At 36.3% G+C, this 14,062-nt stretch overlaps 1 protein-coding gene across 1 annotated transcript in view; it reads left to right on the top strand.

Moving 5' to 3' along the window:
• Positions 1-14,062, top strand: part of EFHC2 (EF-hand domain containing 2) — a 267,304-nt gene that overhangs the window by 202,512 nt on the left and 50,730 nt on the right. The window contains 2 exon segments of the mRNA XM_088794715.1: positions 3,386-3,583; positions 5,722-5,814. Of these exon segments, the coding sequence (XP_088650841.1) occupies positions 3,386-3,583; positions 5,722-5,814 (291 nt within the window).

Genomic DNA, 14,062 nt, shown 5'->3' with positions numbered 1-14,062 from the left:
AATAGTGATCACAGAATACTTGATCAAAAAAATTACAGCTGCTTTTAAAAATGCATGTTTATTTCCCTTAAATGATTGGGTAGGAAGTACCAAGATGAGACTTTGCTCTCAGACCTTATTTCAGGTTCATTTTGAAGGTTTAGGTTAGGAAGACCTATGTTTGATGGAAGTTGGCTTTGTTTCTGTGGCTGCTGCTAAGCAAAAATGGAGTATGCAGAAAATAAGTTGGTGAATCTTCAATAGATTAAACATAGAATTGCTGTATGACTCAGCAATTCCATTCCTGGGTATATGTACCCAAATAATTAAAAACAGGTGTTCAAATAAAAACATTCCATGAATGTTCATGGAAGCACTATTCACAATAGCCAAAATGTGGAAACAACCCAAATGTCCATTGATGCATGAGTAGATAAGCAAAATGTGGTATATCCATACAGTGGAATGTTATTCAGCCATAAAAATAAATCAAGTACTGATACATACTACAACATGGAGGAACATGAAAACATTATGCCAAACAAGAGAAGCCTGACACAAAAGACCACACTGAATGATTCCATTTATATGAAATAACCAGAATTGTAAAATCTGCAGAGATAGAGAGCAGATTAGTGGTTGCCAGGTGGGGAGAGGGCTAGAGGGAAGGAGAAAAATGCAGTGACTGCTTCTTTGGGGTGCTGAAATATTTTTGAACTAGGCATAGGTAGTGATTGCACAACATGATTGTACTAAATGCTAATGGTGGCAGCCACTTGAGTTCTGCAAGGCAAGCCTTGTACTTCCTGGTTGGGATCGCCCGTGCCAGGACCTGCCTCGTTTGGGTGCAGTGGCCACACTGTCAGCCACTCTGGGGCTCCTGTGGTGTTCTGTATAACTGAGGGCAGTTTTAAGTCTGGGGCAGCTTGTTTGAAACTCACATAAAGCCATGGAAAGTCATGGAATACTGAGCTGTTTAAAACCCAAGCGTACAGAAACCCAGCAGGTATAAACTTTAACTGCAGTGAGACCAGGATAAGTTCAGTTTATCCAATGAAAAGGAAAATAAACTTTTATGATCTGATGTTGCTAGAATAAGTTTAGTTAAAGGTGCGTGGAAAGTTTCTTGTCATTGCCGCACACGTTCTTTTCCCTGATCCTTGGGTGCATGCCACTTGTTCTTCACACTGTTTTCTACCCTCAAAAGGAAAAAGCTTTCAAGTGCTTGTTTCTCTGATGATGAAAGTAATATTTGATTATTACAGAAATTTGAAAAAAGACTATATATGTTATGTATGTGTCATATATATATATACATACATATGTATGTATGTAGCATATATATAACATATATATAAATCTCAGCAATCAGATATTATGCTATAGATGTTTTGGCACATATCCTTCCAGTCTTTTTTTCTATGAATATACATGTACCCGTATCTTCACTTCCATCATACTGCAGTTATCAACATAGCATGAACGTCTTTCATACCATTATTTTATTGTGGTAACAGACACATAACATAAATTTACCATTGGTGACATTTAGTACATTCACAGTGTTCATGCATGTATCATGACTGATTATTCCATGACCATTTTCTAAATGAGCTGGGGGCTTTCCTTGGAGTAATTTCTCCATGGTCACTTAGTCCTCTGTCAGAGATGGTTGGTAACTCAGGGTTTCTGAAATTATTTTCTCTTACTTATTTATGCTGGTCAGTCATAGCCCTAAAGCAGAGGTCATGGATGGTAAAGGGAATAGAGGCCTGTATAAAATCAGCTCAGAACCCACTCCCTTTGGAAGTTTTCCCTGATTGAGTCCCACTCCATCCAGTCACTCCGTCTCCTGTGTCCCAAAAGAAGAAGGTCAGAATAGAACACAGGAGCATGGGCTTTGACTGCAAGGGTTCACATTCTGGCTTTCACGACATTGGGCACATTCCTTAACATTTTTGTGCCACAGTGTCCTCATTTGTAAAATGGGGATAGTAGTACACCTTCTAGGCCAGATGAGATGATCCATGCCAAAAGTACCCAGCAGCACAAGACCTGGCACATAGCTTGTACTCAGCGAATGGAGAGGTTTCTTATTACTCAGTTCATTCACGTGGCCCTCCCAGTTTGTGGTTTTGAGAGCTCATCTGTATGCTTGGACAGCCCAAATAGATTATAGACCCTGAAAAGTTCAGATGCCAAAGTGACTGTACAGTGCTTTCCACACAGTGAGCCTCTGGCCAATATTACTGATTGACTGTCTGAACCAAACTGACTTGCTACAGTTGTGGGGTCTTCCTGGTTGAATTTGGCCTTCATTTCCCGTTAGAAAACAAGACAAAAGAACAACAGCAATAGCAAAACAGAAGCAAAGCAAAACAAAAAAACCCCCAGAAATTCCAAGAAGTGGATGTAGGTGAAATGCAGTTCTTTCAGATAGGTCAACATCATAGCTGTGGGCTTTCCTATACTCTAAGGAAATTCTTAACTAGGAGGACTTAGAATTATTAAATGATAATTACAATGACAAGAAATAAATAAAAGAACTAAAAACCATTATTCTGAAAGACCAGTCTGTAGCAGAAGAACACATAAAATCTTGTATTCCCTCATTTATTTGTGATTCTTAGGAACTGAATTATTTCCAGTAAGTAAATTTTCTTGAAGGTGGAAGCTTATTCATTTAACTAGCATAACAGTTTGCCTTTTAACTATTTTGGTGTAATTCTTTCCAATGCATGCTGCATGGTTTATAGCTTTCATATAAAGAAAAAATAATTCAGCCAATTTGTTAGGCTTTGACTCTTCATCGTTAATATGTTGTTGTCATTTTTTTTTCAGTTTTGCCAAATAATCTCAGTTCCATTTGCCTTCTAAAGACTTAGACAACTGAACCCTTACACAGCTCTTTTCACATTTAACTTTTTCGTTGTTTTCCTCATTGGCAGAATGTGTCAGTTTTTACTTTTTACTACAGAAATGTGCATAATTGCTTTCCCAATCTCCAAACACCTTTCTAATTTACTGATCCCCAAATCTGTTAACTATTTTGTGTAAAGTAAGATTAATAGTCATTGCGTGAAATCATGTATTTAGTGACAGGTTTTTTGACCATTCAAGTACTTAAAAAATGTACTTCCTGGTTGCAGCCTGTTATCTGGTAGACGTTTGACTCTGGACAAAATGCCATTTTATTTATAAGCTGTAATGCTTATGGTTTTCCATTCTAGCACTGGTGTCTTCCTGCTACTCATAAGCTTATTAGAGAAATTAAAGAAAAATAATCATCTGTCCTCTCCACAGTTGGTAAAAGTTTTATAAAATGGGATTTGGTTATTTTTAATATAAAGAGAAGTAAAATATTCTTAGATATAATTACATGAGTGATTTTTCATTTTCTTTACAGAGACATAGTGATGACTACAGCTGCTGGAAAACTCATAGAACAAGAAATTGTAACCATTGCACGTCACTACAGGGTGCCCGATGACCCTTGTCTAGACATGAATGTCCTAATTGCAGTGGCCCATGAACAGCTCAAGAAAAATAGTTTTGAGAATTTTGAAATACTCATTTATAGATGTGTATACCAAGATTGAGAAAAGTAAGCTTTTATTTTATTGATTTTAGTAAATCATTTAAGTTTCTGTGAACCTGAGTAATGAAGGAATTTATATATATATATATATATATATATATATTTTAATTAAATTTATTGGGGTGACAATTGTTAGTAAAATTACATAGATTTCAGGTGTACAATTCTGTATTACATCATCTATAAATCCCATTGTATGTTCATCACCCAGAGTCAGTTCTGTGAAGGAATTTATATTTTATTAAAAAGGGCAAAAAGAAAATTGACGTTGTCTTACATACTCCACTGTTTAGCAAAGCCACCGTAAATCATTTTTTGGAGAGTATCTGGGTAAAAGTATTTCATAGTGATGGTGAGCTTTGTTTCTTTATGGAATAGAGGAAGCCCTATATCTTTAAAAGAATGGGATGCCCTTTTGCATTTTCTTTTTTTCTTTCTTTTTTAATTTATTTTTTAAATTTATTGGGGTGACAATTGTTAGTAAAATTACATAGATTTCAGGTGTACAATTCTGTATTACATCATCTATAAATCCCATTGTGTGTTTACCACCCAGAGTCAGTTCTCCTTCCATCACCATATATTTGATCCCCCTTACCCTCATCTCCCACCCCCCACCCCCCTTACCCTCTGGTAACCACTAAACTATTGTCTGTGTCTATGAGTTTCTGTTTCTCATTTGTTTTCTTTTAATTGGTTTCTAGAAGCTTTCAATTGAAACATAGCAAATCAAGATGTTAGAAGGTTTAATTCTGAGATGTCTTCTTTTTTTAGTGATGACAGGTTTATAAATGTGACTTTTATAATATACAGAACAGGAAATTTGCAAGTAAACTTTCCATAGAATTCCCATAGAATTTGAAATTATTTTTTCTTGAAAATAGCGAAGCTTAGTATAATCTATTTCAAGTACATTTATCATGTTTGTATTGAGTTTTATTAAATCATTGTTATAAATAACTTGAGCCCCATCTTAATGGTTTGATGTTCATTTTACCCACAGACCTGATATAGTGGGGTGAGGGTGGGGGGATTACTCATCTGGAGTTAGAAAATCTTAGTTCCAAATCTAGCTTCTAATTTTGTTACTACACACCACTGCCATCTCTCTTCCCCATGACCCCTTCCCTTATCCTCAGACCTGAAGTCTGCACTCAAGTGGCCAGTGTCATACCCTAAATATCTTTGAAAGTCCTATAGATTATCTTATTAATGAACATGATTGTTTCCCCTAATCCATATATATCCTCATCGAGTTTTTATAAACATGATATTTTTCCTTGAATCTTTAAGCTTACCTGAGCTTCCCAGAGGATGTGTGGCCTAAGCTTTGCATGACCCTGGCCCTGCCTTCCACCCTGGTGGTACCCCTTCCCCAGGGTGAAAAGTGTGTCCCTCCTTCTCTAAAGGAGCACCTCTCAGAATAATGGGGCTGCTTGATCAGAGAACTCTGAGGTTCTTCCAAATCCGACAAGTTTTAATTCTAGACATAAATATTCTCTCATCATCTCATAACTTCATTGCAAAGAAAGAAGCCCACTTGCTTTCCTGTTGGTAATAATTTTGCCTGTTGCTGAGAACATTGGCTGAGTGAGTGCATTGGACAAGCATTTCTGTGTCCCCAGCAGACAGGGGAAAAATGACTTTCGGGCTGCTGTGGAGAAACCATCTGACAAAATTATGAATGTTAAGACCCCAGCTGGGCCTTCTGGGTTGTGGCGTTTGGGTCCAAGGAAAAGACTAGAAAAACACCCTCAAGTCATATAATGCTTGCATTGGAGGCTCTAGATGCCTCTCAAATTAAGAGATGTTCTCAACTATCAGAACCATTTTTGACTAGTGGTCAAGACTCCAGGTCGATTACTTAGAGCAACAATCATAGCTGCAGCCTTAATAGGCTATACTATCACCAACCAAGGATCTGAATCTTGATGGAAAGGCATTTATAAGGACATAATCTGGTGACTTCGGAAATGGAAAAAGTTGATGAAATGCAATATGGCTATTTTTCCTTACTGTGAATTCCAATACCAATTTTCATGTGCACAGTTTTAGAACATAATGCATTTTCATTCCTATAGAATACAATTGTTACTCGAGAGAACCAATGTGTATGAAAGCTCATTTATTTTGTTTTAATCCAGAAAAAAAGTATTACCCAGCAAAGACATCAAAAGGCTGTGCAAGTCCTCCAGGTTACCTTTGACTGATGATCTTCTAGGATCCTTACTGTCCATGTAAGTGAGAGCTGCACATTTCATGGGAATTGTCCTGCATATTTTTGTTTGGGGTACTGTTCCTGGTTTTACATTTACCTTTAATTACCTTTGATTTACCCTTGACTGTTTTGATTATATTATTGATGATGCACCTCCATTTAATTATTACAAAAGGAAAAGTTAGTTATGATTTTGAATGCTAGCGAGTTTATTATGAATTATTATTATTATTTTATTTTTTATTAGTTTCAGGTGCACAAGACAAAGCAAAACTTAGACGTTTATCATTTATATCCCTCACACTGTGTGAACACCCCTCCCCCCATCCACTATCCCTCTGTACGTTCCCCAAATTAATTTTCAAACCCCCATGACCATCTTGTGGTTACCGACTATTTTTCAAAACCTCTCACCTTCCCCTTATCCCCACCCCCCCGCCCCTCTAGCAACCCTCTGTTTTTCCTCCATGTTTCCAAAACTGTCTCTGATTAGTTCATTCACTTATTCTTTTCTTTAGATTCCGCATATAGGTGAGATCATATGGTATTTGTCTTTCTCTTTCTGACTTATTTCACTTAACATAATGTTCTCTAGGTCCATCCGTGTTGTTGCAAATGGTAAGATTTCTTTCTTCTTTATGGTTGCGTAATACTCCATTTTATAAATGTACCACAGTTTCTTAATCCAGTCATCTACTGACGGGCATTTCGGTTGTTTCCAGGTCTTGGCTATTGTGTATAGTGCTGCAATAAACATAGGAGTGCATAAAGATTTTTGAATTGGAGCTTTGGATTTCTCCGGATAGATACCTAGGAGTGGGATTGCTGGATCATAAGGTAGTTCCATTTTCAGATTTTTGAGATACTTCCATACTGATTTCCATAGTGGCTGCACCAATCTGCAATCCCACCAACAGTGCACAAGCGTTCCCTTTTCTCCACATCCACGCCAGCACTTGTTGTTTGTTGATTTATTGATGATAGCCATCTTGACTGGGGTGAGGTGGTATCTCATTGTGGTTTTTATTTGCATTTCTCTGATGGTTAGTGAGGTTGAACATTTCTTCATATGTCTGTTTGCCATCTGTATGTCCTTTTTAGAAAAATTTCTCTTCATGTCCTCTGCCCATTTTTCAATTGGGTTGTTTGTTTTTTTGGAGTTGAGTTGAGTGAGTTTTTCTAAATTTGTGACATTAACCCCGTATCAGATATATCATTGGCAAATATCTTTTCCCAATCAGTAGGATCCCTTTTTGTTTTATTCATGGTTTCCTTTGCTGTGAAAAAGCTTTTTAGTTTGATGTAATCCCACATGTTTATTTTTTCTTTTTAACATTAAGACACACAAGCATACACACAGGTTCCTGGGACAAAACAAAAATGTACATCTTCATTGGTTATAAGGGTATTAGATGTAAAATTCAGGGTAGATTTTTCTTTACTATTATTATTTTATTAATTTCAGGTGTACAAAACAACGTAGTGATTAGACATTTACACACCTCATAAAGTGATAACCCCAACAAGTCTACTACCCATCTGACATTGCACATAGCTATTAACAATACCATTAACTATATTCCCTATGATGTTCTTTACATCCTGTGACTATATATATTTTTAATTATACTTCACATTCAATATTATTTTGTATTAGTTTCAGGTGTACAGTATAGTGGTTAGACATTTATATAATTTATGAAGTGATCCCCCGCTGATGAGTCTAGTACCCATCTGATACTATACTTAGTTTTTACAATATTACTTACTGTATTCGCCATACTGTATTTCACATCCCCGTGACTATTTTGTGACTACCAATTTGTACTTCCTAATCCCTTCACCTTTCTCACCCATCCTCTTAAACCCTCTGAAATCTGGCAACCATCAGTTTGTTCTCTGTATCTATGGGTCTGTTTCTGTTTTCTTTGTTCGTTTATTCTGTTCTTTAGATTCCACATATAAGTGTGATCATATGGTATTTGCCTTTCTCAGTTTGACTTATTTCACTCAGCATCCCATCTATGTCCACCTGTGTTGTGGCAATTGGTAAAAATTCATTCTTTTTAATGGCAGAATAATACTCCATTGTATATATGTACCACAACTTCTTCTTTTTAAGTTTTATTTATTTATTTATTTTTATATCAGTTGCAGGTTTACCAGAAAACATAATTAGACATTCGTAATCCTCATCAAGTGATAACCCCCCTTGCAGTCTACTACCCATATGATATTGTACATAGCTATTCCAATACCACGGACTATGTTCCCTATCCTGTACTTTATATCCCGTGACTATATATTTAATTATAGTTGGCATTCAATATTATTCTACATCAGGTTCAGGTGTACAGCACAGTGGTCAAGCATCTACGCAATCTGTGAAGTTATCCCCCTATAAGTCCAGTACTTATCTGACACTGTACATAATATATATAATGTTATTGATTATATTCCTCATACTGTATTTCACATCCCCATAATTATTTTGTGACTACCAATTTGTACTTTCTAATCCCTTCACCTTCGCCCCTCATCCCACAAACCCCTCTCCCATCTAGCAACCATCATTTTTTTCTCTGTATCTCTGTGTCTATTTGATTGTTTGCTCGTTTATTCTGTTCTTTAGATTTCACATATAAGTGACGTCATATGGCATTTGTCTTTCTCAGTCTGACTCATTTCACTTAGGATAGTATTCTCTAGGTCCATCCATGTTGTCACAAATGGTTGAGATTTCATTCTTTTTTATGGCCAAGTAATACTTCATTGTATATACAGATGTATACACATTTTAAGAAAGGAAAAAAAAAAACTATATTGACTTACAGTACACAATATATACCGATAACAAAAGATGAATACAAGTCTTGTGTATACATTTTTTTGGCACCCTCTTATATACCATAATTTCTTTATCTAATTGTTTACTGATGGGCATTTCAGTTGTTTCCATATCTTGGTTATTGTGAATAGTGCTGCAGTAAACATAGGGGTACACATATCTTTTCGAATTAATGTTTTGTATTTCCTTGGATAAATACCCAGGAGCGGAATTGCTGGGTCATAACAGTTCTATTTTTAATTTTAACAGAACCTCCAAACTGTTCTCCATAGTGGCTGCACCAATTTGCAGTCCCACCAACAGTGCCAAGGGTTCCCTTTTCTCCACATCTTCACCAACACTTGTTGTTTGTTGCTTTATTGATGATAGCCATTCTGGCAGGAGTGAGGTGATAGCTCATTGTGGTTTTTATTTGCATTTCTCTGATAATTAGTGATGTTGAGCATTTTTTTATATGTCTTTTGGCCATCTGTATGTCCTCTTTGGAGAAATGTCTCTTCAGGTATTCTGCCCATTTTTTAATTGAATTGTTTGTTTTTTTGGTGTTGAGTTGTATGAGTTTTTTTATGTATATAAATTTTAATATTAACCCATTGTCAGATGTATCATTGGCTAATACCTTCCTTCATTCAGAAGAATATCCTTTTGTTTTTTGATGGTTTCCTCTTCTGTGCAAAAATTTTCAGTTTGATACAGTCCCATTTGTTTATTTTTTCTTTTGTTTTCCTTGTCAGAGGAGATATATCAGTATAAATATTACTAAGGGTAATATCTGAGAGTTTACTTCCTATATTTTCTTCTAGGAGTTTTGTGGTTTTGGATCTTAACGTTTAAGTCTTTAATCCATTTTGAGTTTATTCTTCTATATGGAGTAAAAAGATGGTGCAGTTTTATTTTTTTGCTTGTATCTGTCCAGTTTTCCAGCCGCATTGATTGAATAGACTGTTTTTACCCCAATGTATATTCTTGCTTTCTTTGTCATAGATTAAATGACCATGTAGGCATGGATTTATATCGGAGCTCTCTATTTCGTTCCATTGATCTGTGTGTCTGTTTTTATGCCAAAACTATGCTGTTTTGATTACTATGGGCTATAGTATAGTTTGATATCAGGTAGTGTGATACCTCCAGCTTTATTCTTCTTTTTCATGATTTCCATGGCTATTTGGGGTTTTTTATTGTTCCATATAGATTTTTGGATTATTTGTTCTAGTTCTGTGAAAAATGCCAATATATAGATTGCACTGAATCTACATATTGCTTTGGGTAGTATGGACATTTTACCTATATTAATTCTTCCTATCCTTGAGCATGGTATATGTTTCCATTTATTTGTATCTTCTTTAATTTTTTTCTTCAATGTCTTATAATTTTCTGAGTACAGGTCTTTTACTTCCTTGGTAAAATTTATTTCTAAGTATTTTTTTGATGCAACCGTAAATGGGATTGTTTTCTTACTTTCTCTTTCTGGTAGTTCTTTATTGGTGTATAAAAATGCCACCAATATCTGAGTATTAATTTTGTATCCTACTACTTTACTGAATTCATTTATCAGTTCTGATAGTTTTTTGGTGGAATCTTTGGGGTTCTCTCTGTGTAGTATAATGTCACCTGCAAATAATGATAGTTTTACTTTTTCCTTTCCCTTTTGGATGCCTTCTGTTTCTTTTTCTTGTCTGATTGCTGTGGCTAGGACTTCCAGGAGTAGGTAGAATAAAAGTGGAGAAAGTGGGCATCCTTGTCTTGTTCCTGATCTTAAGGAAAATGCTTTTAGCTTGTCCCCATTGAGTATGATATTAGCTGTGCATTTGTCATATATGGCCTTTAGGATGTTGAGATATGTTCCCTGTATTCCCACTTTGCTGAGAGATTTTATCATAAATTGATGGTGGAATTTGTCAAATGCTTTTTGTGCATCTATTGATATGACCATATGATTTTTATTTTTCATTTTGTTTATGTGGTGTATTAACGTTGATTTGCAGGTATTGAAGCAACCTTGCATATCAGGAATGAATCCCACTTGATCGTGGTGTGTGATATTTTTAACATATTGCTGAATTCACTTTGCTAATTTTTTGTTGAGGATTTTTACATCTATATTCATTAGGGATATTGGCCTAAGTTTTCTTTTTTTGTAATGTCTTTCTCTGGTTTTGGGATCAGGGTAATGGTTGCCTCATAAAATGAGCTTGGGAGCCTTTCCTCCTTCCGGATTTTTTGGCATAGTTTGAGGAGAATAGGTGTTAATTCTTTTTTGAATATTTGGTAAAATTCACCTGTGAAGCCATTTGGTCCAGGACTTTTGTTTGTTGGGAGCTTGTTGATTACTGATTCAATTTTGTAAGTAGAATTTGGTCTGCTCAGATTTTTCTATTTCTTCTTGATTCAGCCTTGGAAGATTCCATGCTTCTAGGAATATATCCATTTCTTCCAGATTGTCCAAGTTGTTGCCGTATAGTTGCTTGTAGTATTTTCTTAAATTTTTTTGTATTTCTTTGGTGTCCATTGTCACTTCTCCTCTTTCATTTTTGATTTTATTTATTTGGGTCCTCTCTCTTTTTTTCTTGATGAGGCTGGTTAAAGGTTTGTCAATTTTGTTTATCTTTTCAAAAACCAGCTCTTGGTTTCATTCATCTTTTGCATTGTTGTTTTAGTCTCTATTTTATGTCCATTCTGATCTTTATTATTTCCTTACTTGTACTCTCTTTGGGCTTATTTTCCTGTTCATTTCCCAGTTCCCGTAGTTGTAAAATTAGACTGTTTTTTGAGATTTTTCTTATTTCTTGAGGTAGGCCTGCATTGCTATGAATTTCCCTGTTAGGGCTGCTTTTGCTACGTCCCATATATTTTATGTCATTGTGTTTTCATTTTCCCATGTCTCAAGGTATGTTTAATTTCTTCCTTGATCTTATTGTTGACCCATTCACTATTTAGTAGCATGTTATTTAGCTTCCATGTGTTTGTGTGTTTTTCAGGGTTATTTTAATTCTAATTGATTTCTAGTTTCATACCATTGTGGTCAAAGAAGACTCTTGATATGATTTCAGTCTTCTTAAATTGATTGAGACTTGTGTTGTGGCCTAACATGTGGTCTATCTTGGAAAATGTTCCATGTGCACTTGAAAAGAATGTATATTCTGCTGCTTTGGGGTGAGATGCTCTAAAAATATCAATTAAATTTATCTGGTCTAGTGTGTCATTTAAGGCCCTGATTCCTTGTTGACTTTCTGTCTAGAAGATCTGTCCATTGGTATCAGTGGGGTGTTAAAGTCTTCTACTATAATCGTGTTACTGTTTCTACTACAATTGTGTTATTGTTGATCTCTGCCTTTATGTCAGTTAATATTTGTTAATTATTTAGATGCTCCTAGGTTGGGTGCATAGATATTTACTAGGGATATGTCCTCTTGTTGTACTGATCTGTTTATCATTATGTAATGTCCTTTTTTGTCTCTTACTATCTTCATTTTAATGTATATTTGATCTAAGTATTGCTAGTCCAGTTTTTTTCTCATTTCCATTTGCATGATATATCTTTTACCACCCCTTTATTTTCAGTCTATTTGTGTCTTTCAATCTGAGGTGGGTCTCCTGTAGACAACATATACATGGTTCTTTTTTTCTTATCCATTCAGCTGTCCTGTGTTTTTCGATGGGAGCATTTAATCCATTTACTTTGAAAGTGATTATTGATAGGTACATAGTTATTGCCATTTTATTATTGATGTTTTTTATCTTTTGTTTGTGTGTTTGTTTTCACCCTTCTTCCTAAAGAAGTCCTTGTAACATTTCTTGTAACACTGGTTTGGTGGTAATGAATTCCTTTAGCTTTGTCTTGTCTGGGAAGCTCTATTTCTCCTTCAATTTTAAATGGTAGCCTTGCTGGTTAGAGTAGTCTTGGTTGTAGGCCTTTGCTTTTTATCACTTTAAGTATTTCTTGCCACTCCCTTCTGGCCTGCAAAGATTCTATTGAGAAATCAGCTGATAGTCTTATGGGAGCTCGTTTGTAAGTAACCAGTTGTCTTTCTCTTGATGCTTCTAGGATTCTCTCTTTGTCTTTAACCTTTGCCTTTTTAATTGTAGTGTGTCTTGGTGTGGGCCTGTTTGCGTTAATCTTGTTTGTGCCTCTGTACTTCCTTCGTTAGTGAAGTTTTGGTCATTATTTCTTCAGGTAGGTTCTCAGTCCCTTGTTCCCTCTCTACTCGTTTTGGTACTCCTATGATATGAATTTTGTTATGCTTGATGTTGTCACTGAGGTCCCTTAAAGTATCTTCATTTTTTTTCCTTTTTTAAATTCTTTTTCTTTTTGTTGTTCCAATTGGGTGTATTCTACTACCTGTCTTCTAAATTGCTGATTCGACCCTCTACTTCGACTAATCTGCTTTGATTCCTTCTAGTGTATTCTTTATTTCAGTTATTTCTGACTGGTTCTTTTTTATGGTTTCTATGTCCTTCTTTATGCTTACTATCTCTTCGTTTGCGTTCTCACTTAGTTCCTTAAGCATTCTTATAACCAGTGGTTTAAACTCTGTTTCTGGTAGGTTGGTAGCCTCTATTTCATTTAGTTCTTTTTCTGGAGATTTCTCCTATTCTTTTATTGAGGACATGTTTCTTTTTCTTTTCATTCTCGGAACCTCTCTGTGTTTGCTTCTATGTACTAGGTATACCTCATATGTCTCTCAGTCCTTGCTGGGTTGCCTTATGTAGTATGTGTCCTGTGTGGTCTAGTGGTACAGTCTCCCTGATCACCTATGCATGTGTTCCAGTAGTGTTCCTTGTGTATGTTGTGTGTGTTCTCCTGTGTAGTTGAGCCTTGATTTTTTTTTTTGCAACATCAGTGTCTGGGATTGAGTCTACAGTTGACTGGCTGTGATTATTGGCTATGCATATACTGTATGAGCTGCTGAGTAGGGACGGACCCCTCAGAGTGGCATCAGCATGCTCTTGTGCCTATTAGTGCTCTGGTGTAGTCTAAAGCCAGGCTTGGGTGTATTGTTTCTGGTGTCTCTTGGGAGGGGCTCCCAAGCAGGCCAATTTCGGCCTTGCCTGTGAGAGACCTGAGGTTACCTTGTAGGAGCTACTAAGCTATATGTGTGGTTGGTTGCTGCCTGTGCTCAACCTAGAGGCATATGGGGGTGACCTTGCTGTGAACCAAGGCTACCTGCCACCAGTATTGGGTCTGGGGCAGCTTAGTAAAAGGTCTAGGCCCCCCCCCACCCCAGGCCTGTTGCCATCTCCAGGCTGCCTTTAAGACCCATGTGTTAAAAGAGCCTCCTTAGGTGCACTTGCTGGTCTGGTTGACAAAGTGTTGTGAGTGCCCCCAGAAATGCAGCACTAGCTGGGAGGGGCAGGGTCCCAGGTAGTCATGAGGCATGTGCAGTGTTTCTTACAAAGTTAGTATGGTTTTAGAATTGGC

Source organism: Rhinolophus sinicus, chromosome 18 (genome assembly GCF_057876585.1).
Source record: "Rhinolophus sinicus isolate RSI-liver-muscle chromosome 18, RSI-T2T, whole genome shotgun sequence".
Taxonomy (NCBI): Eukaryota; Metazoa; Chordata; class Mammalia; order Chiroptera; family Rhinolophidae; genus Rhinolophus; species Rhinolophus sinicus.
The sequence above is the reverse complement of the archived record's forward strand: the minus strand, read 5'-3'. Positions and strand labels throughout refer to the sequence as shown.